The sequence below is a fragment of the Tyto alba genome, unplaced genomic scaffold (genome assembly GCF_018691265.1).
Source record: "Tyto alba isolate M040663 unplaced genomic scaffold, T.alba_DEE_v4.0 Super-Scaffold_15, whole genome shotgun sequence".
Classification (NCBI taxonomy): Eukaryota; Metazoa; Chordata; class Aves; order Strigiformes; family Tytonidae; genus Tyto; species Tyto alba.
The window spans coordinates 6771940-6799452 of record NW_024881277.1 but is presented as its reverse complement, the minus strand read 5'-3'; the positions used below and the strand labels follow the sequence as shown (position 1 = coordinate 6799452).

General features: G+C 50.4%; 1 protein-coding gene and 1 pseudogene across 1 annotated transcript; both read left to right on the top strand.

The window, feature by feature from the left end:
• The first annotated feature begins 3643 nt into the window (after positions 1 to 3643).
• Positions 3644 to 4538, top strand: LOC122153050 (annotated as a pseudogene).
• Positions 4539 to 20725: 16187 nt separating this feature from the next.
• On the top strand, positions 20726 to 21676 carry LOC122153049 (olfactory receptor 14A16-like). The gene has a single exon (XM_042789170.1). It carries the CDS (start codon positions 20726 to 20728, stop codon positions 21674 to 21676), a length of 951 nt encoding a protein of 316 aa, XP_042645104.1.
• The last annotated feature ends 5837 nt before the right edge of the window (positions 21677 to 27513 follow it).

Here is a 27513-nt window from a genome sequence, read left to right as displayed (position 1 = left end):
TAGATTTAGATTAGATAAAAGGAGGAAATTCTTTACTATGAGGGTAGATAAACACTGGAAGAGGTTGCCCAGAGAAGTGGTGAATTTCCTCTCCCTGGAACTTCTCTAGGCAACCTGTTTCAGTATCTCAGTATCCTCATCGTAAAACATTTCTTCCTTATTTCAAATCTAAATCTACCCTCTTTCATTTTAACACCATTGCCGCTTATCCTTCTAATACAGATCCTGGTGAAAAGTATCACTCCATCTTTCTTGACCTGGAACCACTATGTTTTCATCTCCAAACACCTTTAAGAGTGCCCAGACATCACCCCAAGATGGGGTTTAGAGGACTCAAGCACATGTCCAATATGCTTAGATATAAACATTCTGAGATAAGTGTTGTGGAGACTTGGGACAGTTTAGGAGTAGCCCAAGAACCCTTGAAGGGTGGTTTGAGAGACGGTGGACTTTTTCTTCACAGTGGAAAACAGCATGAGAAAGAAATAATGTCATACTGTGCATCTGGGAAGTCCAGACTGGACAACAGGATAAATGCTGTGGTGCAACACATGACCCAGGAGGAGTACGGATCAGAACAAGGCTTTGTTTTTCCAGGAAGAGCCAGGGAGCATGGTGAAATGTCAGGAAAGAAATGAAGATGCTCGGGAGGAGCATGGTGAGAGAGCTGTGGGGATGAGGACAGCCTGCAGGGAAAGAGGCGCAGGGGATGCAACCCCATAGGACAGCCTGTGGTGGAGATGACAGAGGGCTGTGGGAAAGCTGAAAGCCTCCAGTAAAGTCAACCCCATCACGATTTTGGCTATGTATGCTGTCCCTGACACTGATGCCTGTGAGGAGGCACAGTCCCTTGCAGCACAGGGGCCTCATGGCCTCCTTGTGCATCCTCAGGAGCCTGGGAGGTGCACATCTCCATACCCCCTACCCCAGGAAGAGCCCTGAGGAATGTGAGAGGGACAGGATCTCCCTTCCCAGGGGCTGGGGGTCATGGCTTGGCCATTTGGTTAATGGGCTTAGGACTTGGAACTTTGGCTTAATGCAACAAATTGAGGATTACTCAGCATCAGAGACAACTTACCCTTTTTGTTTCCGACTTCTCATAACTGCCTTCAGATTTCTGCTCTAACAGGACACTGGGGAGGCTTTGTCAATAGTGTCCTCAGTGGATACAATTAAAGCCACAAGAAACTTTAGAGTTTGAATAAAACTTTTAATTCTTCAGAGGTTTCTTCAGCTTCTCTGTGTTTGATGTTCATGGAGTTGGCACCAAACCCTCCTGAGGGGTCATTAAAGTGCCTTGGGCTGTTGCTGTGGTGCTGAGCTGGGCCGGGCTCCTGGGCCGGAGGGAGCTCCTGGCAAGTGGGCAGCGCTGCAGAGAGACAGCTCTGCCCAGGAGCAGCTCCTCTGCAAAGCGCAGCAGGGCTGAGGGCACTGCCTGCAGGCACCCAGGGCAGAGCAGCGAGGCACACACAGCTTCAAGGCAGCCTGGGCTGGGAGGCTGCTGAGAGCTCCGAGGAGGAGAAAGCGTCAGGGCCCTGGCCACAGTAAGTCTGGAGGTGCAGGGCAATGCAGCTGCAGCTCGGGGAGGGATCTGGGGAAGGGCGGCAGAGCCACCAGGAATCTGCCTCCTGCCTAGAGGAGGTGAGGAGGAGAAGGAGGAGGAGGAGGAGGAGGATCTGCTCCCGAGCAGGGCTTCCCTGGTGCCCCCTGCGAGGGCCAGGGCATGAGGGCTGCCTTCTGGCGGGGCCGGCTGCAGGGTGTGCAGCCGGGTGTGCAGGCAGGGGTGCCCAGGGCTGTCCTTCCCAGCAGGGTCCCTGCACCCCAGGGGGCTGTGTGCTGGGGCAGGGACTCTGCTGCCTGCCAGGGTCAGCACTCAGCCTGCCCGGGGAGCTCCCCACAGCGCTGTGGGGAGAAGCTGTGGGGGTAAGGAGAGACCCCCGCCAGGGCAGGCTCCTTCTGCTCTCCAGAAGCTGCTGCTGTGTGGATCAGGGATGCTCACAGCTCCAGATCACTCTGAGGGCTTTTGCAGAGGGTCCTTCTGAAGAAGGATATCAAGACTGCACTTGAAATGCAGCGACTCTTTGAGATTTCTTGTTTGACTGGGTGGAATGCTTAGATTATTTATTTATTGTGGAGAAGGCACTCAGATCCCAGTTCTCATTAGCACTTTTCTGAGCTGCTCCTGAGACCCTGCACACACAGAGTTGTCCCTGGGAAGTGTCCTGCTGCCAGGAGGGGTCTGCAGGGCAGAGCTGAGCACACAGCAGGTGGGAACGGGGGCTGGAAGCACTGAAAGGGAGGAGATAAGGAAACACAAAAGCAGGTCCCAGCACAGACAACCCCAGGTATCAGAGACATGGACAGGGAGGCAGAAAGGGTTGCTCCCAGAACACCATGGGTGGGGGGGATTTGAGTTCCTCCCTGCCAAGTCCTTCAGTTCAGATGCCTTCCATTGAGCAAACCCCTGCTCTCCTCCTCCCACTCAACACAGCCTCTACCCTAAATGGCCATGGGGCACCTTTTCAGCAGCCTCACCCTTGAAGAGGAAAACTTACTCAATACCTAACTGCCTGTCCCTTTCTCCCTCTAGCAGCAGTTCCAGCATTCGGGAATTTCTCCATTTTTGCCTTCCTGTATCTACTCCCTCTTACTGTTATCCCTGGACTTACTGGGATGGGGGGTACAGGGTTCAGCTGCAGTTTCAGAGCCCAACCCTGTGGGTCCTGCTGTGCAGATGTGTCCATGGGAGTAAAGTCTCCTCATAATCTGTGGGATCAGGGGAAAATAAAGGACCTAATTCTCTCTTCAGGACACCTTCCATTTTAGGACATTCAACTCTTGCTCTGAGGGGCTCATGCTGGGCTGCAGGTTTCTCTCCAGGTGGGCACAGCTTTCCCAGGACATCTCTGTGTTATCCAGCAGCCCCAGGGAGGAAACACCTCAGTGTTAAGGCCATGGAAATGCTGCTGGGCGTCTGCACACAGGCAGCTGCAATGAGCCCTCTGTGTCCCTGGCTGGGAGGGGAGAGCTGAGATCCTCCTCAGGTGTGATGAGAGGGGCTGAGGGCTTTGGAGAGCTGTGCTTGGAGACTGGATTCCTCTAGTCCCAGCAGTGCCCTGTTTCCATCATCCAGCTCAAAACGGTGTCAGCACAGGGTCAGATGAGACCAGGGCTGATGGACAGAGCAACTCTCCTCACTCTGAATTTCAGGACAGCCCCTTGGTCTCTCAAAACATACAATGTTTCAGTAGGAGTTCAGCAGAAATGCCATAAATTTCTGCCTTAAAACCACTCCTCATGTGTAGTGGTGCAACAAAAACGGTTTAAAAAATCCAATATCCCCACAGCTATGCCTTGCAGTAAGGTGAATTGGGAGCAAAAATGCTGAACATGAGTGGATTTAATCTGTGATCACCCATGTTCTGATTTATCTATGGCTGTCTGGCAGGACTGACTCCTCCAGAGCTCACAGCAGAGCCAGAGGACTTGGTTAAAAGGGAGAGGCAGTCACTGAGAGGATATGAAGTAGGTTTTATCTCAGACAAGTCTACACTAACATTTCAATGTCTTTTCCTCCTGTGGACAGTGCCCAATGACCAGTGGAAGCAATTTTTCAACAGCAGCTCCATCACCTGAGTTCCTCCTCCTGGCATTTGCAGACAGACGGGAGCTGCAGCTCTTCTACTTCTGGCTCTTCCTGGGCATCTACCTGGCTGCCCTCCTGGGAAACGGCCTCATCATCACCGCCATCGCCTGCGACCACCACCTCCACACCCCCATGTACTTCTTCCTCCTCAACCTCTCCCTCCTTGACCTGGGCTCCATCTCCACCACTCTCCCCAAAGCCATGGCCAACACCCTCTGGGACACCAGGGACATCTCCTACTTGGGATGTGCTGCCCAGATCTTTTTCTTTATTTTCTTCATTTCAGCAGAGTTTTCTCTTCTCACCATCATGGCCTATGACCGCTACGTTGCCATCTGCCAACCCCTGCACTACGGGACCCTCCTGGGCAGCAGAGCTTGTGTCCACATGGCAGCAGCTGCCTGGGGCACTGGGCTGCTCTATTCTCTCCTGCACACTGCCAACACATTTTCCCTACCCCTCTGCGGAGGCAATGCTGTGGACCAGTTCTTCTGTGAAATCCCCCAGATCCTCAAGCTCTCCTGCTCAGATTCCTACCTCAGGGAAGTTGTGATTATTGTGGTTAGTGTCTGTTTAGCATTTTGGGTGTTTTGTTTTCATTCTTTTTTCCTATGTGCAGATCTTCAGGGCCGTGCTGAGGATCCCCTCTGAGCAGGGACGGCACAAAGCCTTTTCCACGTGCCTCCCTCACCTGGCCGTGGTCTCCCTGTTTGTCAGCACTGCCATCTTTGCCTACCTGAAGCCCCCCTCCATCTCCTCCCCATCTCTGGACCTGGTGGTGTCATTTCTGTACTCGGTGATGCCTCCAGCAGTGAACCCCCTCATCTACAGCATGAGGAACCAGGAGATCAAAGATGCCCTGAGGGAACTGATAACAGGCATGAATTTCTGAAACAATAAATTACATGTATTTTGTGAATAACTTGAAATGTAACTCATTACAAAGGAGGGCACAGTATGTAGGTTCTGTTGGGGTTTGGGAGTTGATTTTTTTTGTTTGTTTGTTTTACTTTACATAATATTCTCTACAAAGAAGTGTGATTATTTGTCGCTTTTATAATTTGGCATCTATCAAGATTTGTGTGACTGAGAGACTTTGTAAATGAGGACCCATGCTCTCTTTGTGTTTAAACAAAATAAAGGATACTGCAGCAATATATTTCTCTGAGATCCTTCCTCCAAGCTGTTCTCTGGATCTACTGGGATCAGTGCTTGTGTGCAGAGGTGGAGGGGAAAAACATCTTGGCAGAGCAGTGCTTCCAGGAAGCAAATGCACTTGATCTTTCCTAAGCTGCTGGTTTTAAACTTCCCCTTTCTGCTCCTGAGCCCTTTTATTGGTCTATGATCTGAGTAGCTTCTGTGCCGTGGTCACAGTCCCACGATGTGGCAGTTCTGTGACCACAGGCAGGGACAGGCAGTGGGCACTTCTGTGACAGAGCTGGCCTTCAGGACAGTGTTTCCATCAGACAAGGGGATCTCCTCAGGGCAATGCAGGAAGGTTTAGGTCTTCTTCCAGAGTTGCTCTCAAGAGCATACCCAGGAAATTGCCCAGAAGAGAAACCACCAGTGAAGACTGGAAATGTGTGAATGTGCAGGGTGGGGGCACACAGCAGTGTCCTCACACATTCAGGCTCCTGTGAGAGACCTGAAGGCCCAGCAGAGCAGGGGCTGGGCTGTGCCCATGTGCGCTGGGCACCCCGGGGAAGCTGCCCCAGGGCAATCACCACAGACCAGCACATAGCAACCACCATTTCCAGCATGGTCCTCTCACCCCAGCTCAGAGAGGCTGTTTATCTGTCTTCAGAGGGACACAGAAGGATTAGGTCAGAAGTCCAAATTTGCATTGTGTCTCTCTGCTCCATCACCCTTTCTTGGCTGTCTGGCCCCTGCCTTCAAATGCACAGAATGAAAGGAGCTGCCCTGGGGAGCATCTCACCTGCGCAGTCAGAAGGGGTTCTGCAAGCATGAGCGACGCTGCCCTTCAGAAGAAGGCATTTATCACCTTTCAGAAGGCACAGAGCATGTCTAGGGAGTGTGAATGCACTCAGAGGCACACATACCTTCATCTTTCACCTCTTCCAACTTCCTTTACAATTGATTGAAGCAACTAACACAGAAACAAACGTTCTTCCTCGTAGGTACCACCTCTGCTCACAGCAGTGTCAGTGCTGGTTTTGGCACCTTTTGCACGTGCTGAGTGTTTCCCGCTGGTGGCCACATCCTAAGGTCAGTACCGGGCTGTGTGCCACCCACTTCTCTCTGCAAGATTCCCAAACTGGCAGGTCTGTGCTGAGAAGGCAGTTGCACCCTGGCTAGGGGTATTGATGTCATCTACGGTCATCATATCATTCCTGTCCCAGATACAGTGCTGTGGCCCCAGTAGAGTGGGCCACCTCTTCTGTGATTTCACTGGAGCTCTCTGTCTTGGTTTGGGCTGAAATAGAGTTAATATTCCTTTTCAGGGACTAGATGAGTGCTGTGTTTTGGATTTAGCTTTGGGTTTGTAATGGGAAAAATGCTGATAGCACACTGATGTTTTCAGCTGCTACCAAGACTTCAAGGACTCTCCGACTCCTCATGTCCTGCCCGTGCGCAAGGGCACAGGAAGCAGGGAGGGAAAACGGACAGAGCATCAGACCCTAAATGGCCAGTGGAATATTCCATATCATGGAATGTCATGCTCACTATTTAAAGGAGGGGTGGTTGGGAAGGAGCTCTCTCACTTACAGGATTGTGATTGCGGGATCTTGGTATCTCGGGGTCGCTGGCCGGGAACGGGATGGATATTGGTTAGCAGGTGGTAAGCAATTACGCTGTACATTGCCTCTTTATATATTTCTTTTTGTTTTCCCCCTATCATGGTCATTGTTCTCATTTTATTGCCATTATTAAACTGTTCTTATCTCAGCCTGTGAGTCTCCCTTCACCCCTCTAATCCCCTCCCCTATTCCCAGGTGGGGAGGGGGAAGGGAGGGTGATTAGCTGCGGTGGTTGGCTGCTGACCAGGCCCAAACCACGACACTCTCCTGCAGTGACACCATGACAGTCCTGCTGTTCGCGGTCACACCCTTCTTCTGAGATCCAGTCCTCACCTTCCTCTGAGGGTAGGCTGAGGGACTTGAGCTTCTTCAGCCTAGTGAAGTGGCGGCTCAGGGCACTGTAGCAGTAGCCTGCAACTGCTTAAAGGGTGGTTTCAGAGATGATGGAGCTTTTCTTGGTAGTGGGAAGAGAAGGAAAGCTCCACAAAGTGCAACTTGGAAAATTCAGTCTGGATGTGAGGGAAGGAAATCTCACTACAAGGGTTGCATTGTGGCATAGGAGGTGCCCAGAAGGACTCTCAAAAAGCCCACAGCACTGTTTTTTAAGGAGCAGGCAGCGAGGGTGGAGAGATGTCAGTGAAGGTACAGAAATGCTGGGGTGACAGCTCGGTGGGAAAGCAAGATGGATGTCAAAATCCTGAAGGGAAAAAGGTGCATAAAGGGGACAGTAGAAGGGAGCCTGCAGTAGTGGTGGCCAAGGGCTCTGGAAGGGCTGAAAAGGCCACACAAGAACAAGCTCTTTGTCCCCTTGACTATGGCAGTTGCCTCTGTCACTGAGACCTACCAGGATAAATCTTATTTTGAGGCTCTGGAATTTGTTTCATCCTCTCCCCTTCTTGGGGAAGCTGGGGGGTGTTGTGCAGTTTCCCTACACGTGGCATTGCTCACCCTCACACCCCACTGCCCCCAGGAAGATCCCTGACCCACACGTGAGGGACAAGACCTGCCTTCACAGGGCCTGGGGGTCAGGGCTTGGCCTTTCTGCTTCACAAAACAAAACAAGGGGTTTTTCAGCTTTACAGCCACCTGCACAGTGCCTTTGCCTACCTGCAATCACAGCCTCCAATTATCTGCTCTAACGAGTCCATAGGGAGGCTTTGTCAGTAATGGCCCTCAGTGGGGCCAATCAATGCTTCAAGGTACTTTGGGTTTTCTTCTGACTTTGACTTCTTGAGTATTTTGCTCAGTCACCTCTCAGTATCTGACGCTCATGGACTCAGGGCCAAACACACCGTGGGGCTCATTAAAATACAGAATGTCCTAACATGCCATGCATTTTCCTGTTATTTTCTTGAAGTCTTCAAGACTTCTACAGCTAATTGAATAAATTTTGCCATGTAGTTAAGGAGGAACATTTCCAAAGATATCTAATAAAAATGATTCTTCATTATAAAGAGTATTTTATATTAATTTCACTTTAGAGAAGAGGTGATAACAACATTCTGTTTCTGATATTGATGCAGAATGTCTCCTCGGGAGGTCTGGACAGTCCCTTGGGGTCCAACACAGAATGGACAATCTTCCTCCTCATTGCCCAGTCTCACTATTTATAATATTGGCCCCCTGGGACTTGCATCACTTCTCCTTACATCAGCCTTCTCCACTGATCTCTTCAGCTGGATGTTACAGGTCCTTTGCACCAGCTCCCACTGCTGTCCTTAGAGAACTGGTTGCCCACAGGCACAGAAGGGTTTTAGTTCCTTGGAAACAAAGAAATCTAAAGTATGATAAAGCTTCATCAACAGTAAAAACACTTCACAAGCATATGCTAAGTACAAGATATTGCAAATGAGGTTGCCTTCTGCAAGGTCTACTGTCAGGAAAAATACCTTAGGTAGCTAAGTACACAAAGATAGGTATAAACAAAATTAAAGTGTTGACTAAGGAAACAACGAGGCTGTTGAAAGATTTTACTCCCTCGAGTTCAAAACAACAGCACAGGTGAGAGTTTTCTGAAGGAACAAAGAATAAAGGGAAGGAGAAATCTGGAGAATAATGGAAAGGTCCTTTGCCTCAGGGGTCTGCATCTGAAAAGGTGACATGAGAAATGTTAATTGTATCCTGGACAGGTGCAAATTCATGAAAGATTAGAGAAATTAAGTATGTGGTAAACCAGGCAGGATAGTGGCAATGAAGTTAGACTGGAATATGGATATTTCTTTGGCATATGCCTGTTAAGAGGTCATGGAATTGGTAGAGGCTTCTTGTGGGAGAGGACAAGCCAATGTTGCAGCCATCTTGGAAAGATCCCACAAGGGCCACCCAGGGAACCACAGGCTGTACAAGCTCTCTTTGGTGAGGAGTGTGCCGTCAGTTAGAGTCCTCTTGGGTGACGTTCCTGGGCACCTAAAAGAGAAGAAAATGTCCAAATGCAGTCAGCAGGGACTGTCCAAGGGTAAATCATGCCCCGCCAACCTGATTGCCTGCAGGATGAAGTAACTGTTTTTGTGTGTGACATAAGAACAGTGGATGTCAGGTACCTCCAATGCAGCAAGACATTGGCCATGATCTCCCTCAATATTCTCGTACCCACGTTAGGCCATTACAGTCTGGGTGGGTCGACAGACAGGAGAGGTGAAACACCAGTTGGAGGCTCAGGCTCAGAGAGCTGTGGTGAAGGGGTCATACTCTACCTGGAGGCCAGTGGGAGATACTGGGGCATTGTGGGGCAGCACAGGGAGCTCTCCTGGGATCTGGGCAATTTAACAACTCTATCTGACAGTGTTAGTCAATGACAGTAAATTGAGAGGACCATTCCTGTGCCCTAGGGATGCTATTTAGATGAAACCTGGCATATGAGAGGACGGTCCTGTCAGGAACTTCACAAGACAAAAGAAGGAAAATGTCCAGGTCTAGCCCCTGGGAGAGAGTGACACCCTGTAGTGACGGCAGAAGGTGTCTGCCTGGATGAGGAGCAGCTCTGTAGACAAGTCTGTGGTTTTGCTCAGGTATAGAAAGCAAAACATGATCCAGCAGTGATCAGCCCAATCCAGCATGACCTGGTTGCAAAGGCAGCCAGCAGTGTCCTGGAGTGTTTAAAGAGGAGCCCTGCCAGAAGAGTGAGGGGAGTGATTTACCCACCACTCATCACTCGCCAGACCATCGGTAAATTGTTGTAACAATTTTGGTTCAAGTGTGCTGGGACTGGCTGGGATGGGGTTAACTTTCATTGTCACAGCCCTTACGGTGGCTTGTTTTGCATTGGAGCCTAAACCAGCATTGAAAACACAGCATTGTTGTGGTTATCGAGGAGCAATGCATGCACAGCATCACTGTGTTTTCTCACTCTTTTTCCTTCCTGTGAATAGCTGCAGGTGGACAAGAAGTGGGGGGTAGATGGGGTAGACACAGCCAGGACAGCTGACCCCAACTGACCAAAGAGATATTCATAGAATCATTGTATCATAGAGCAGCCGAGCTTGGAAAGGTGCAACCTTTTCTGAGAAACGGAGCCTACATGAGACTACCTAGCACCCTGTCCAATTGTTTCTTGAAAACCTGCAGTGGTGGGGACTCCACCACATCCCTTGGGGAGTTCCTTCCAGTGAATGACTGTCCTTAGCCCTTTGGACTGTCTCCAGTCTGCCTGTGGATTTCTTTCATTGTGAGGACCAGAACTGGACACAGCACTCCAGCTGTAGCCTGACAAAGCCTGAGCAGAGTGGGATGATCATGTCCCTGTGTCTGCTCGTAACGCCCCTGTGGATGCAGCCCAGGAGCCTATTTGCTGTTGTTGCTGCAGCGGGGCACTGCCAGAGCCTCTTCAGCTTGCTTTCCACCAGGAACCCCCAGGTCCCTCTCAGCAAGGCTGCTCCCCAGCCACACACCTCCTGGCCTCTACTGGGCTCTTTGGTTGCTCTGACTCAGGTACAGGACTTTTGACTTGTCTTTGTCTTGTGGTTCATATTGTTCTTGCTGGCCCATTCGTCCAGCCTGTGCAGGTCTCTCTGTAAGATGACTCTCCCTTCTGGCATGTCCACCTCACCACCCAGCTTAACGTCATTAGCAAACTTGCTGAGGGTGTTTTCAATCCCAACATCCAGATCATTTATGAAGATGTTGAACAGCATGGGACCCGGTACCAATTCCTGGGGGGATCCAATGTGCTACAGGCTTCCAGCCTAAGTAAAAGCATTGATCACCACCCTCTGAGTGCAGCCTCTGAGCCAATTTCCTACCCATCTCTCACACCAACCCTTCAACCTCTGTCTTGCCACTTTGTCCAGGAGAAGGATGTAGGAAACGGTGTTGAATGTTTGCTGAAGTCCAGGACAACAACATCCACTGATCTCCCCATGGCAACAGAATATGTTATTTCTTTAAGAAGATGATGATGTTATATTGACATGATTTGTACTTGAGCAATCTATGCTGGATTTTCCCAATCACCTCCTTCATTTGGTTTGTGATAGTTGAAAGGTTTGCTGTACCAATCCCCAATACAGTTTTCATTGCCTCTTCTCCCAAGTCCATGATGGTTTGGAGGCTCCCCCAGCATCTGACCCCTGCCCAGACCCAGCTGTGTCCCATGCTGGTCTTTACAGACAGCCCTGCTCCAGGGTCTGCCGGGGTCTGTGGCAGGAGAGAGGCCGGGCAGGGCTGGCCGGTCCCCCCATACAGGCCCTGAGACCAGCAGGAGGATGGAGATGGTCTCACAGAAAGATGGTCTCACAGAAAGACTCACCCATAAGCTTGGGTGAGCAGCCAGTGCTGGAAATGGCCTGTGAGAGATGCTGGGGGGAGATGAAGGCCCTGGGCCACCTGCCTGGTCTGTTCATGCCAACAAGAGCACAGAGCCGCCTCTTCTCTCCTGCACCTGCATGCCTTCAATCCCTTCCACAAGCCCTGGCTCTGCACCACAAATCCCCTGGTGTGTCCTCACCCCGCGTGGTCATGCAGTACAACTTATACTCTGTTGTTTTTCTCTTCCTGCTACTTTCCACTCAAGCCAAACTTCTGCAAGATTTCCCCCTCCCCTGACCTCCTCCACCTCATTCCCCAGCAAAGCCCAGTCTGGATTAGTCCCAAGGCAGGTTCCTGGTACTCCCACCATGGCCTCAACCCCTCTGAAAGGCAGAGCAGCTCCATGGGGGCACGGAGGGGTCAGCCCCGGAGATGGGAGGCATCAATGGCACAAGGAGAAGGAGGTCAGTGTCACCCTGCATCCCCTGCTCTCCTCTCCAGCACATCCTGAGGGCTTTGCAGCCCCTCCATGCCATCCCCTCTCCCGTGACCTGCACAAGAGCCCTGGCCCTGGAGGTTCTCAGGCAGCTTCTGCTGCCATGCTGTCAGAGAGGCCTGACCTGAGATGGTGCAGCCAGAAAGGTGTTTTCATTCCCCATTCATTCCTGCCCCGATCAGGATGGATTTAAGGCAAAAAGTTGTGTGTTCATTTATTCTGCTTAAATACACAGAGAGCTTGTTATTGAAACCAAGTCTCTGGGTTGCACAAGATGGTTGGATACTGAAGTAGGAGGGAAAGAATAATGTTATTTCTTTGAAGAACACATCATCACAACTGGAAAAACGAGGACCAAAATGTATAGAGAAGCAAAGGTATTCTTGGGCTGTCATGACATATAGTAGGGGTCATCTGCAGAGAAAGGCTGAGAGTCTATGGCTGCTGAAAAACCTCCGATCGGTTTCGTCAGGGCATCCTTGGGTTCCTGGTTCCTTATGCTATAGAAGAGGGGGTTCAATGCTGAAAGCATCACCTATTACAGAAATGAAACTACCAGAGACAGAGATGGGGAGAACATAGAGGAGGCCTTCAGGTAGGCAAACATGGCAGTGTGGATGAACAGGGAGATCACGGCCAGGTGAGGGAGGCACATGGAAAAGGCTTTGTGCTGTCCCTGCTCAGAGGGGATCCTCAGCACGGCCCTGAAGATCTGCAGATAAGACAGCACGATGAAGAAAACCCAACCAAATACTGAACGGGATGTAGCCAGGAGAAATCCGTAAACTGTTTTCTATCCAGGGCTCCACTTCTCAACCTGTTTCTTAAAATGGTTCAACTTTTGCCAAACATCTTCATTCAAGGGTTGATTCAGTTGCCCACAAAGTGGTGACCACTGCCCGCAAGATACACAAGGGTAGATGAGGCCATGGCATGGGACTGGGAAATGTGTCCCCAGGCTGATGGGAGACTTTCTGGAGCAGGAGCTGGTGGACAGGCAGGGTGAGCCAAAGCATCTCAGTCGAGACAGCTCATTTCTGTCCCTTGAGTAGATGAGGCAGACTGGACAATTGCACCCAAGCTGCCTCGTGTTGGAGGCGAATAAGAAATGAGTGGGTCCAGATGTTGCAGAGCCTACTGGAAGACGTACTTGTAGCCCACATACAGTGGGATTAGTGCAGATATGACTATTCAAAACAGGAAATTTCCCTTTTTTAGACTCTTTACATCCCTCTGTGAATTTAGGGAGCTTATAACTTCAGCGTGTGAGAAACCGTGAGTAATTATGGACAGAGTCTGGGTCAGGGGATTCTCTGCTTGACATAAAATATATTTTCCTTTGCTGTAAGGGCGTCTCCACGATAGAAATTGGACTTCAGAGCAGTTTAGGTGGACTTCATATGCAGAAGAGGAGTTCTGTTTTTTTTTTTTTTTTTTTGTTTTGGTTTTTTTTGTTTGTTTTTGTTTTTTTTTTGTTTGTTTTTTTATTTGTTTTTTTTGTTTGTTTGTTTGTTTGTTTGTTTGGTTTTTTCTGTTTGTTTTGTTTTTTGTTTTTTGTTTTTTTTTTTTTTTTAATATTATTGAACAGGACAATCATTTGGTTTTGTTTTTTGGCAGGGAAGAAACATTCTTCTGTGTCTGTGTGCAGCTCATTTCCCAAGTACGTCAAGTAGGTGTTGGTGTGAATGGGCTGAAACGTGCATCTATAGACCATCCTGGAGAAAGCTCAGATTGGAACAAAGGTGCTGTAAGTCACAGGGGGCTGGTGAGAGACATGTGGGGTTCGAGGTAGGGACAAACACTGCCCAGAGAGTGTCTGACATACAGGGTCTTGACTTCCATCCATATTCAGACTTAATCAGGAGATGCTCTAGAATCAGTATCAGTTGCAGTTGGGTGATGTCCCTTAGTGTGTAAGCAGGAAAATAAGAACTAGTGGAAAAAGAAGAGATTGTTTCTTATTAACATTTAATACTGAAATCTTTTTCACTTTGACTACGCTCCTGAAACCACTCAAATTCACCACATAGGAACTGAGGAATTCAGTGATACTCAGAGACTTGGCTATTGAGGACGTTTCAGCTGCTTCTGAGCCCTCTGGTGCCCAGTTGCTGAACTGCAGATCCTGGAAAGGGATTGAACTGGCCTCTAGAGAAGTAGGAGTCAGCAGGAACCGTACAAGTTCCTGAGGGTGTCAATGATCGCCACCGAGGTCCATCACTGGAGAGCCCATGGAGGGAATGAGGAGACAAGGTTCCTGTCCCTGGGGGTGGTGAAGCAGGAAGGCAGAGGCACTGCTGCCAGGCTGAAAATCAAATGTTCAGGCAACTATGAAAGCCCTTGATGTGTTTCCTCAAGCAGTATGTTCAAGCTCTGACCACCATAGCCTGGGAATGGGGATCCTTCCCCTCAGGGGATTCTGAGGAATCTTCACACAGACACCTCACATCTTCTTCATCTCTTTCACACACACACTGTCACATATAACCCCATTCCCTTGGACCAGGAGGTTTGTGCATCCTCCAGGCTCCTGGATCTTTCCTGAGGCCCATCCAAGTGTGGGGAGTGAAGGAAGGAAAGAGAGGTGTCTCAGCCTCCCCATCAGCCCCAGGGCTGAGGACCAGCCATGGCATGAGGAGACGGAGGCCAGTGTCTCCCTGTGTCCCTTGCTCTGGTCTCCCAGGCATCCTTATTGTCCCCTGCCAGCAAGCCCCTCTGTGCCAGCCCCTCTCCCAGGAAAAGACTTCTGGCCCAGGGGCTCCTCAGGCTCCTCCACTTGTCCCAGCAATAGAGATTCTTGCCCTGAGCTGTTGCATACAGAAATAGATTTCTCCTGAGAGAAACTGATGCTAAAGAACATACAAAAAGACATGAAGAAATTGAAGGAGCAATTTCCTAAAGGAAGGGAACAGTCTTAATCACAAATGAGGATGATCTTATGGTCCACTGACACAGACTCTGGTTACAGATTAAATAACTGCAGTTAGGTATTGGCCAGGTGCAAGATTTAGAAAGATGACTAAAGATTTTAGAAAATGAGCTAGAGAAGTTTGGAACAGAAGCTCAGTTTCTAGCAGAGCAACATATAGTCACAACCGTAAGTCACAATAAATGCAAAGCCAAAACACACCATGTCCCAGGCTGGTTCTGTCCAGCCGTAGGGCAGGGGAGAGGGAAAGGCCAGGAAAGGGGCTGGGTTTGGCTGTTGAACATGGGCTGCAGCAGAGATGAGGAGTCAAGGAAGTGGATGGGGAGAGATGGGCAAAGGCAACACCAATGGTGGTGGTAATTGCGATGCCACGACTGCTACAGGAGCCTGATTGGCCAGCAGCTGGCCCCAGAAATTTGGGGACAAGACGTGCATCGCAAAAACGTTCAACCCAGCAGAGACAAGCTAGGGACAGAGAGGACGGGGAGAGACAGGCCAAGGGCAGATGGCAGGAATGGTTATGATGATGAGGTGGCTTCCACTGCAGCAGCCTGGCTGGCCCTCAGGAGACATGCTGGCCAGCGGGCATTCTGAGGTCATCCAGGGCATCTGAGAAGCCACCCAACAGAAACGACTTCCTTGGGGAGGGGAGGGCTGAGGCAGGTGGAAGAGACCCACCTGCGTTCTGATTCTGGGGGCACCTCTGTTCTTGTGACCTGAGCAGCCATGGCAGACAGGAGGGCACGCAGGGCTGATGGCCACCCTGCTCAGGACTAGCCCTGAGACTGCTGGGAAAATCATTTCCTTATCTCCAGGGTGAACATCCCCTGTTTCACCCAACCCTCCTCTTTCAGCCTCTTAACATGCTCCATGGTGGAGAACCCCATTCTGTATTCTTGAAGACCTCCTTATAGGTGTGGAGAGGCAGCAGGGAGGTGCCCCTCAGCCTTCCCTTCTCCAGGCTGCACAAGCCCAGCTCCCTCAGCCTCTCCTCACAGACAAAGTGTTCCAGCCCCGGCCTGTCTTGGAGGCCATTCACTGAACCCCCTCCAGCTTGCCAACATCCTTCCTGTACTGGGAATCTGCAATCTGGACACAGTAACCTGGACAAGCCCCTGTCTTGATCTCCTGGCCGTCCTGCTGGCCACAAAGGCCTGGGTGCAGCTTGCCTCCCTTGCTGCCAGGGCACACGGCTGCCTCCTCTCCAACCCACCAAGACCTTTCCCACAGGGCTTCTCCCAGCCAGGCAGCTCCCAGCCTGTGCCATTGCCAGGGGGATGTCCTGCAGGGTCACACACGGGCACTTGGCCTTGCTGGGTTGCCTGAGGTTCCTGCCAATGCGTGCTGTCCTGCTCGTTGAGCCCTTTCCCTCAGCACAGAGGACTGGAGAACTTTTCAGTACAGAATTAGGCAAAGAGGACATTGAGTGCCCCATCCCCACCTGTCTCTGCTGTTATTAAATCACCCTCACCATTCATCAGCAGACCTGTATTTTCCTACTTCAGCCTTGGTCTCTAATGTGTAATTGAAGGTCTTCCTTTTGCTCTTGACTTTTCCTTTCTACCACCAGCTCCAGTCAAGCTTTGCCTTCCTAAAAACAATGAGGTCAATACATATTAATTTGTTCTTTGTAAAATGTCCTTTCTGTCACCTCCCAGCAGCTAATTCATGGTCCCTGTTAGAGCCAGCCCTGTCCCTACACTGAATCAACCTCCCTGCCCATAAGTACATTACTGTCAAGGGAAGACCCGTGGTGGAAGGAAGGTGTCTAGGGCAATCCAAACCATGGGCAGTGGAGAAAGAGAAACAAGGGTGGGCTGTTGCTATGCTAGGCTATTGTACTACAACATCTGTACCTAAATAGATAGATAAAATGGATCCCTCCAAGAGTTGGACTTGAACCTTCCATCTATCCAGCACCTGGCCCTGGGATCCTCTCATTCCCCTGCTCTATCATGCACAAATTCTGGGTCTGTGCAAACCACCTGAATTCCAGCAAGGCCAGGTTCAAGGTCCTGGCCATGCATCGGGGCAATCCTAAGCACAGGTACAGGCTGGGCAAGGACTGGATTAAGAGCAGCCCTGCAGAAAAATACTTGGGGGTAAGAGTGGATGGAAAACTGACTATGAGCCAGCAACGTGAGCTCGCAGCCCAGAAAGCCAACCGTGCCCTGGGCTGCATGAAGAGAAGAGTGGCCAGCAGGTCGAGAGAAGTTTTTCTCCCCCTCTACTCCGCTCTTATGAGACTCTACTTGCAGTGCTGTGTCCAGATCTGGGACCGCCAGCATAAGAAGGACACGGACCTGCTCGAGCTGGGCCAGAGGAAGCCATGAAGATGATCAGGGGGCTGGAGCACCTCCCCTGTGAGGACAGGCTGAGAGAGCTGGGGGTGTTCAGCCTCAAGAAGAGAAGGCTCCGGAGAGACCGTCTTGCTGTCTTCCAGTAATTAAAGGGGTCCTGCAGGAAACATGGCAGGAGACTCTTGATCAGGGATTGTGGGGAGAGGTCAAACGTTAAGGTTTAATATTAGAAGAGGTTAGACTGAGATCTAAGGAAGATATTCTTTACTGTGAGGGTGATGAGACACTGGAACAGGTTGCCCAAAAAGGTGATGGATGTGTCCTCCCTGGAACTTCTCTAGGCAACCTGTTCCACTTTCTCCACAATCTCATGGTAAAACATTTCTTCTTTAAATCAAATCTAAATCTAAAAACGTTGTCCCTTGTCCTGCCAATACAGGGCCTGATAAAAACCCTCACTTGGTCTTTCTTGGCCTATGACCGCTCTATTTTAATACAAACAACTTGGCGAGTGCCCAGACATCTCCCAAGATGGGGTTTGGAGGCCTCAAGAGCATGAACAGTATAGGGAGGTTGAATGTCGTAGAAGAGTGGAGTGGAGACATGGGAAAGTCTAGGAGTAGACTGACAGTGCTTGAAGAGAGGTTTCAGAGCTGTTGATTTTCTTCATAGTGGAAAACAGCATGAGAAAGAAATAATGCCACAAAAGTTCAGCTGGGGAAGGCCAGACTGGACACAAGCAGCAATGCAACGCATCACTCAGAAGAATCCTGGATCAGCCAAAGGCTTTGTGTTTCAAGCAAGAGCCAGGGAGGATGGTGAGAGATCAGGAAAGGAAGGAAGAGGCTCAGGTGGGAGTGAGGTGAGACAGTTGGGGTGATGAGGAGAGCCTGCAGGGAAAGAAATGCAGGGGATGCAACCCCATAGGACAGCCTGTAGTGGAGATGACAGAAGACTGTGGAAAAGCTGAAAGACCCCAATAAATTCAACCCCATCACGATTTTGGCCATGGCTGTTGTCTCTGCCACTGATGCCTGTGAGGAGGCACAGTCCCTTGCAGCACGGGGGCCTCATGGCCTCCTTGTGCATCCTCAGGAGCCTGGGAGGTGCACATCTCCATAACCCCTACCCCAGGAAGAGCCCTGAGGAATGTGGGAGGGACAGGATCTCCCTTCCCAGGGGCTGGGGGTCGTGGCTTGGCCATTTGGTTAATGGGCACAAGGCCTGGTACTTTGCCTTAATGCAACACATTCAGGTTTACTTGAGCATCAGAGACATCTTTCCCTTGCTTTTCTGAAACTGTTGTCACTGCCTCCAAATTTCTGCTCTAACCGGAGCCTGGGGAGGCTTTGTCAGCAGTGGCCCTCAGTGGGAGCCATTAAAGCCACAAGAAACTTTGGAGTTTCAATTTAACTCTGATTTCTTCAGAGGTTTTTCCAGGTTCTTCTCAGTGCCTGAGGTTTATGGAGTTGGCACCAAACCCTCCTGAGGGGTCATTAAAGTGCCTTGGGCTGTTGCTGTGGTGCTGAGCTGGGCCGGGCTCCTGGGCCGGAGGGAGCTCCTGGCAAGTGGGCAGCGCTGCAGAGAGACAGCTCTGCCCAGGAGCAGCTCCTCTGCAAAGCGCAGCAGGGCTGAGGGCACTGCCTGCAGGCACCCAGGGCAGAGCAGCGAGGCACACACAGCTTCAAGGCAGCCTGGGCTGGGAGGCTGCTGAGAGCTCCGAGGAGGAGAAAGCGTCAGGGCCCTGGCCACAGTAAGTCTGGGGGTGCAGGGCAATGCAGCTGCAGCTCGGGGAGGGATCTGGGGAAGGCGGCAGAGCCGCCAGGAATCTGCCTCCTGCCTACAGGAGGAGGAGGAGGAGGAGGAGGAGGAGGAGGAGGAGGAGGAGGAGGAGGAGGAGGAGGAGGATGATCTGCTCCCGAGCAGGGCTTCCCTGGTGCCCCCTGCGAGGGCCAGGGCATGAGGGCTGCCTTCTGGCGGGGCCGGCTGCAGGGGTGTGCAGCCGGGTGTGCAGGCAGGGGTGCCCAGGGCTGTCCTTCCCAGCAGGGTCCCTGCACCCCAGGGGGCTGTGTGCTGGGGCAGGGACTCTGCCGCCTGCCAGGGTCAGCACTCAGCCTGCCCAGGGAGCTCCCCACGGCGTTGTGGGGAGAAGCTGTGAGGGGAAGGAGAGACCCCCATCACAGAAATGACAGTGCTGCTCACAGCTCCAAATCATTCTGAGGATTTTGCAGAGGGTCCTTCTGAAGAAGTATGTCTAGACTGCACTTGAAATGCAGTGACTCTTTCGGATTTCTTTTCTTGTTTGACTGGGTGGAATGGTTAGATTATTTTTTTATTGTGGAGAAGGCACTCAGATCCCTTTTCTCATTACCACTTTTCTGAGCTGCTCCTGAGACCCTGAACACACAGAGCTGCCCCTGGGCAGTGTCCTGCTGCCAGGAGGGGTCTGCAGGGCAGAGCTGAGCACACAGCGGGTGGGATGGGGGCTGGCAGCATTTACAGGGAGGAGATAAGGGGACACAAAATCAGGTCCCAGCAGGGAAAACCCCGGGTATCAGAGACATGGACAGGGAGGGAAAAGGATTTGCTCCCAGAACACCATGGGAGGGGGGATTTGAGTTCCTCCCTGCCAAGTCCTTCAGTTCAGATGCCTTCCATGGAGCAACCCCCTGCTCTCCTCTCTCACTCAAAACAGCCTCTGCCCTGAAGGCCATGGGGCACCTTTGCAGCAGCCTCAGCCTTGAAGAGGAAAATTTACTCAATACCTAACTGCCTGTCCCTTTCTCCCTCTAGCAGCAGTTCCAGCATTCGGGAATTTCTCCATTTTTGCTTTCCTGTATCTACTCCTCTTACTGTCATCCCTGGACTTACTGGGATGGGGGTACAGGGTTAAGCTGCATTTCTGAGCCCAACCCTGTGGGTCCTGCTGTGCAGATGTGTCCATGGGAGTAAAGTCTCCTCATAATCTTTGGGATCAGGGGAAAATAAAGGACCTAATTCTCTCTTCAGGACACCTTCATTTTAGGACACTCAACTCTTGCTCTGAGGGGCTCGTGCTGGGCTGCAGGTTTCTCTCCAGGTGGGCAGAGCTTTCCCAGGACATCTCTGTGTTATCCAGCAGCCCCGGGGAGGAAACACCTCAGTGCTAAGGCCATGGAAATGCTGCTGGGCATCTGCACACAGGCAGCTGCAATGAGCCCTCTGTGTCCCTGGCTGGGAGGGGAGAGCTGAGATCCTCCTCAGGTGTGATGAGAGGGGCTGAGGGCTTTGGAGAGCTGTGCTTGGAGACTGGATTCCTCTAGTCCCAGCAGTGTCCAGTTTCTTGTCTGGGGAAAATCTGTCTATCATCATCCAGCTCAAAGTGATGCCAACACAGAGCAGAGGAAACCAGGGTTGATGGACAGAACAACTCTCCTCACTCTGAACTGCAGGACAGACCCTTGGCCTCTCAGGACCCAGAAGTTTTCACTGGGAGTGCAGCAGAAATGCCAAGAATTTCAGCCTTAAAACCACTCCTTGTGTGGTGGTACAACTAGAACAGTCTGAACAAAAATAATCCCCAGAGGTCTGCCCTGCAGTCAGGTGAATTGTTTGCAAACATGCTGAAAACCTCTTTGGAAACATGACTGAATGTAATCTCAGATCACATGTGTTCCGATTTATCTGTGGTTGTCTGGCAGGACAGACTCCTCCAGAGATCACAGCAGAGCCCCTGCTCCATGGGGCACCCTCAGCCAACACCAACCTGAGCTCACCGGACGGACTGGCCGAAGGTCTTGGTTAAAAGGGAGAGGCAGTTGCTGAGAGATACAGAGTAGATTTTATCTCAGAGAAGTCTACCCTAACTTTTCAATGTATTTTCCTCCATGGACAGTGCCCAATGACCAGTGGAAGCAAATTTTCAATGACAGCTCCATCACCGAATTTCTCCTCCTGGCATTTGCAGACAGACGGGAGCTGCAGCTCTTGCACTTCTGGCTCTTCCTGGGCATCTACCTGGCTGCCCTCCTGGGAAACGGCCTCATCATCACAGCCATCACCTGTGACCACCACCTCCACACCCCCATGTACTTCTTCCTCCTCAACCTCTCCCTCATTGACCTGGGCTCCATCTCCACCACTCTCCCCAAAGCCATGGCCAATTCCCTCTGGGACACCAGGGACATCTCCTACCTGGGATGCGCTGCACAGCTCTTTTTCTTTCTCTTCTTGATAACTGCAGAGTTTTCTCTTCTCACCATCATGGCCTATGACCGCTACGTTGCCATCTGCCAACCCCTGCACTACGGGACCCTCCTGGGCAGCAGAGCTTGTGTCCACATGGCAGCAGCTGCCTGGGGCACTGGATTTCTCTATTCTCTCCTGCACACTCCCAACACATTTTCCCTACCACTCTGCCAAGGCAATTCCATAAACCAGTTCTTCTGTGAAATCCCCCAGATTCTTAAGCTTTCTTGCTCAGATTCCTACCTCAGGGAAGCTGGGCTCCTTGTGGTTAGTGCCTGTTTAGGATTTGGGTGTTTTGTTTTCATTCTTTTTTCCTATGTGCAGATTTTCAGGGCCGTGCTGAGGATCCCCTCTGAGCAGGGAAGGCACAAAGCCTTTTCCACGTGCCTCCCTCACCTGGCCGTGGTCTCCCTGTTTGTCAGCACTGGCATCTTTGCCTACCTGAAGCCCCCCTCCATCTCCTCCCCATCTCTGGACCTGGTGGTGTCATTTCTGTACTCGGTGGTGCCTCCAGCAGTGAACCCCCTCATCTACAGCATGAGGAACCAGGAGATCAAGGATGCCCTGAGGAAATGATAACAGAATGATTTTGTGAAAAAATAAAGTACCTGTCTTCTGTAAACCACTCATATTTTAAATCATTACATCCCAGTGCATAATCTGTAGCTTTTGTTGTTTTTTGTTGGGGTTGGGTGGGCTTTTTTGCTTTCTTTAATTTACATGGTGTTCTCTACAAAGAATTGTCATTATTTGACCTTTTTCTAATAATGCAACTATCAAGCTTTTGTGTGACCTAGAGACTGTGTAAATTAGGACCTGTGCTTCCTTTCTGTTTAAACAAGATAAAGGATGCTGCAGCAACATGTTTCTCTGAGATCATTCCTCCAAGGCCATCTCCCGACCTGCTGGGTTAGTGCCTGTGTGCAGAGGTGGATGGGAAAAGCACCACGGCACAGTAGTGCTTCCAAAAAACACAACCACTTGGTCTTTCCAGTGCTGCTCATTTTCCACTTCCACTTTCTGCTCCTGAGCCCTTGTATTGGTCTAAGATCTGAGTGGTTTTGTGCCTTGGTCACTGTCCCATGGTGTGGCAGTCCTTTGACCGCAGGTAGGGACAGGCAGTGGGTACATCCGTGACAGAGCTGGCCTTCATAACAGCGTTTCCATCAGACAAGGGGATCTCCTCAGGGCAGTGCAGGAAGGCTCAGGTCTTCTTCCAGAGTTGCTCTCAAGACCATGCCCAGGAAATTGTCTGGGAGAGAAACCACCAGTGAAGTGTGGAAGTGTGTGCATGTGTAGGGTGGGGGCTCACAGCAGTGTTCTTGTACAGCCAGGCTCCTGTGAGAGACCTGAAGGACCAGGAAAGCATGGGCTGGGCTGTGCCCGTGTGTGCTGGACACCCCGGGGAAGCAGCCCCAGGGCAATTGCCACAGACCAGACAATAACAACCACCATTTCCAGCATGGACCTCTTACCTCAGATCAGATAGGTTTTTCATACTTCCACAGAAGGACAACAAAGGACTAGGTCAGAAGTCCGTGTTTGCATTGTACAGACAAAGCATAAACCTGCACATCATGTGTGAGCGGTGAGATGAACCAGAGTGAGCACAAAATCCACCAGCTATTCCTGGGGTTGCCATGAAGGTCTGTGGCACAGACCATCTCTTGGGGTCCCTTCACGTAGAGACTGACATCCCCGAGGAAACCCCCTGAATGCAGCACTGGGAGGTGCTTCCCTGAACCGCGGTCCCTGTGTCCATTCTCATGCCTTGGGGCATCTCCCACGGGTGCAGAACAGGGCAAGCACCGCAGGGATGAGGTGCCTCCCAGACTCTGGGGGTGGCAGCAGGAGTTCAGAGAGACACTATGGCTCCTGCAGTGCACTGCCTCTGTGTGTGCAAGGGAAGGACTCGTGTCTCTGAACAGCCCTGTGTGTAAGAGGAGTGCCCGAGGCCAGCTCAGCTGTGGGCACCTGACAGAGCCCTGACACTTCTGTGTGTGACTGCAGGAACAACCCCACCTTCCCAGTGAGACTCATCTCAGCCTCCTTGGACATGTTCATTGCAAAAGCCTCTGCCTGCTCCATCACCCTTCCTTGGCTGTCTGGCCCCTGCCTTCAAATGCACAGAATGAAATGAGCTGCCCTGGGGAGCATCTCACCTGCGCACTCAGAAGGGGTTCTGCAAGCATGAGCGACGCTGCCCTTCAGAAGAAGGCATTTCTCACCTTTCAGAAGGCACAGAGCACATCTAGGGAGTGTGAATGCACTCAGAAACACACGTGCGTTCATCTTTCACCTCTCTCAACTTCTTTTACAATTCTTTGAATCAACTAACAAAGAAACAAAAGTTCTTCCTTGTAGGTACCACCTCTGCTCACAGCAGTGTCAGTGCTGGTTTTGGCACTTTTTGCAGGTGCTGAGTGTTTCCCTCTGGTGGCTACATCCTAAGGACAGTACCAGGCTGTGTGCCACCCACTTCTCTCTGCAAGATTCCCAAACTGGCAGGTCTGTGCTGAGAAGGCAGCTGTATCTTGGCTAGGGGTATTGATGTCATCTGCAGTCATCATGTCATTCTTGTCCCAGATACAGTCCTGTGGCCTCCTTAGATAGTTTGACAAAATTTGTTTTCTACACTATCCTCATGCCCCTGATCAATACCCTCATTTACAGACTGTGAACCAGAGATATTCTGGGGGATACAAACAACACTGAGAAAAATTCTCAGGCAAGCTGTGAGCTGTAGAGACACCCCCTCAGAGTTGTGGGCCTGCAGGCAGAAATCCTTTCTGGTTGTCTGATGAACAGGACCAGAGGAGAAGGACAAGCATGTGCTCTGTCCTGGGCATTTCTGTGGAAATGTGTGATATTTAGAAGGTTTTTGGTGTGGGAAGGGACAAAGAGGTGTTGGTGGAGCTGGACAGTGTTATCATGGACTTTCTCAAACATCTCTAAAAACCCAGAGCAATCAGGGAAGTTTCCTGGTCCTCAGAAATTACAAACATCGCACTTCTCTTTGAGAAGTATAAGAAAGAAGTTTGTGAGAATTACAATGGTCACCTTCACCTCAGCCCCTGGGAAGGGGGAAGGTGGTGGGACAAGTCCTCCTACAGGCCATTGAAAGAAAAGAAAAAGATTATTGAAGGTGTATAGGAGGGGAATGTAGGCAGTGTTGTGTGCCTGGAATTTAACAGGGCCTTAGACATGGTCTCCTTGCAGCCAGATTGGTGCTATCTGGGCTGAAGAAGTTGATGATGAGATGGGTGGGAGTTTAGCTGGACGATCAGTCCCAGATGTCATCAGTGGTACAGAGTCTTCCTGAGAACCAGTCACTAGCGACCTCCCTCAGTGACCAGCACTTGGGCCAACACTGTTGAACGTCTTTATTATCTCCTTGTATGACAGGATGGAGCTCACCTTCATGTCCTTTGTGGATGATGACAATCTGGGGGAGCCTTTCAGCTACCTCATCTAGTTCACCCTGCCTTGAGAGGGAGAATCAGACAAGATAGTGCTCAGGTCTCTTCCAGCAGGACTTCTATGACACATGGGATCTTTCCATTGAAAAGCTCATTGAAGTTAAATAGGCGGAGGAAGGAGAAAAGACAGAGAGGCATAAGTAGAATAAATAATGTGCCTGTATAAACACGGTAGCTCTTCTGAGCAATGTTTCTCCATTTCAATTATTGGTAAGAAAATTTATTGTGATAAGTGGCTGCATAAAACTATTTCTACAGAGCAAGAGAGCAATATTCAGTTTGATAGGACATACCCCTGGTGCTGTTAATAAAAGACTAAGTAAACTGGAAAGAATCTTCCTTAAAAACCTCACAGTGCTGGAAATGAAGACTTTCTCATCTATTATATCGAGCTCTTTTATGCTGAATTAGAAGTTTTTCCAAAATATACATTCAGGACATGATTCTGCCATCCACACAGAGGTGGCCACTGCCCTGGTGTAGCTGGAGCACCCGTGTGTCCCAGGACATATGGGGTCCCTTCTGGAGCAGGAGCTGGCAGGCAGGCAGAGTACCTGCGGGGTGGTGGAGGGCATCGCCTGCCTCCAGCACTGCTGGGGTGACTGAGCAGGGGCCTCTGCAGCACAGCAGCACGTGGTGTCCCCTCGGGTGCTGGCTGCCAGGTCACTTCTGCCTGGCATTAAAATCTGGCCCAATGAACATTCACTTGTGGGGGACCTTGAGAAACTCTTGGATTTGGCAATAGAAACTTCATGAAGTTTTACAAGTAGAAGCAGCCAGTCACTTACTGGGGAGAGAATAACCCCATACAGGAGGGCAGGCTGGGACCCGACCAGCCCAGGACTGACCGTCATGAGAAGAGCCTGGGCATTACAAGGGATGCCATGTGAGCCAGCGGGGCATGATCAGCATAAATAAGGCCAAGTGCAAACAGGGCAGAGTTAGGAGGAGCGTGGCCACCCAGAGAAGGGGATTATCATCCCCGTTCACACAGTACTGGTGTGGCCACATCTGGACTAGTGTGTCTGGGGGTGGGGCTCTCTGTTCTGGAGGAATGGAGGGGAAATGGAGAAGCTTCAAACGAGATCTCTGAGGAAGGAGTTTGGGGTCTGTGGGGTGGCTGAGGGACCTGGGCTTCCTCAGTCTGCTGAAGTGGAGGCTCAGGGCACTGTAGCAGTAGCCTGTGAAAGTGCTTGAAGGGCACTTTCAGTGATGATGGAGCTTTTCTTGGTAGCGGGAAGAGAAGAAAACAAAACGCAGCTTGGAAAGTTCAGACTGGATGTGAGAAAAGGAAATCTCACTGAAAGGGTGGCATTATTGTGTAAGAATGGCAGTCAGTGAAGTTTGTGATCAGCCCGTGGCATTATTTGTCAGGGAACAGCCAGCGATGGTGGAGATATATCAATGAAAGTACAGAAATGCTGAGGTGACAGCTAGGTGGGAAAGCAAGATGGATGCCAGGAGCCTGAAGGGAAAAACATACATGAAGGGGACAGCAGAAGAAAACCTGCAGTAGAAGTAGCCAAGGGCTCATAAAGGGCTGAAAGGCTACAAAAAACCCAAGCTCTTTGTCCCTTTGGCTATGGCAGTTGCCTCTGTCACTGAAGCCTGCCAGGATAAATCTTATTTTCTAACTCTGAACATTGTTTCCTCCTTGTCCCTTCTTGGGGAAGCCGGGAGGTGTTGTGCAGTTTCCCTAAATGTGGCATTGCTCACCCTCACACCCCACTGCCCCCAGGAAGAGCCCTGACCCACACAGTGAGGGTCATGACATGCCTTCGCAGGGCCTGGGGGTCAGGGCTTGGCCTTTCTGCTTCATAAAACAAACCAAGGGGTTTTGCAGCCTTACAGCCACCTGCACAGTGCCTTTGCCTACCTGTAATCACAGCCTCCAATTATCTGCTCTAACGAGTCCATGGGGAGGCTTTGTCAGTAATGGCCCTCAGTGGGGCCAATCAATGCTTCAAGGTACTTTGGGTTTTCTTCTGACTTTGACTTCTTGAGTATTTTGCTCAGTCTCCACTCAGTATCTGAGGCTCATGGACTCCGGGCCAAACACACCATGGGGCTCATTAAAATACAGAATGTACTAACAAGCCATGCATTTTCCTGTTATTTTCTTGAAGTCTTCAAGACTTGTACAGCTAATTGAATTAATTTTGGAATGTAGTCAAGGAAGAACATTTCCAAAGATATCTAATAAAAATGATTCTTCATTATAAAGAGCATATTATATTAATTTCAGTTTAGAGAAGAGGTGATAACAACATTCTGTGTCTGATATTGATGCAGAGTGTCTCCTCGGGAGGTCTGGACAGTCCCTTGGGGTCCACCACAGAATGGACAACCTTCCTCCTCATTGCCCAGTCTCACCATTTTTCACATTGGCCTTCCTGGGACTTGCATCACTTCTCCTTACATCAGCCTTCTCCACTGATCTCTGCAGCTGGATCTTACAGGTCCTTTGCACCAGCTCCCACTGCTGTCCTTAGAGAACTGGCTGCCCACAGGCACAGAAGGGTTTCTGTTCCTTGGAAACAAAGAAATCTAAAGTATGATAAACTTTCATCAGCAATAAAGACTGATCCAGATGCATATGTTAAATACAAGATATCACTAATGAGGTTGCCTTATGCAAGGGCTACTGTCAGGAGAAATACCTTAGGTAGGTAAATACACAAAGATAGGTATAAACACAATTAAAGTGTTGACTAAGGAGAAAATGAGGCTGTTGACAGTTTTTACTCCCTGAAGTTCAAAAGAGCAACATAGGTGAGAGTTATCTGAAGGAACAAAGAATAAAGGCAGGAGAAAATCTGGAGATAATGGAAAGGTCCTTTGCCTCAGGGGTCTGCATCTGAAAAGGTGACGTGAGAAATGTTCATTGTATCCTGGCCAGGTGCAAATTCATGAAATATTAGAGAAATTAAGTAT

What these genes read in the sequence shown, in the direction of transcription:
- LOC122153049 (XM_042789170.1), top strand. Translation starts at nt 20,726, where the DNA reads ATGTATTTTCCTCCATGGACAGTGCCCAATGACCAGTGGAAGCAAATT.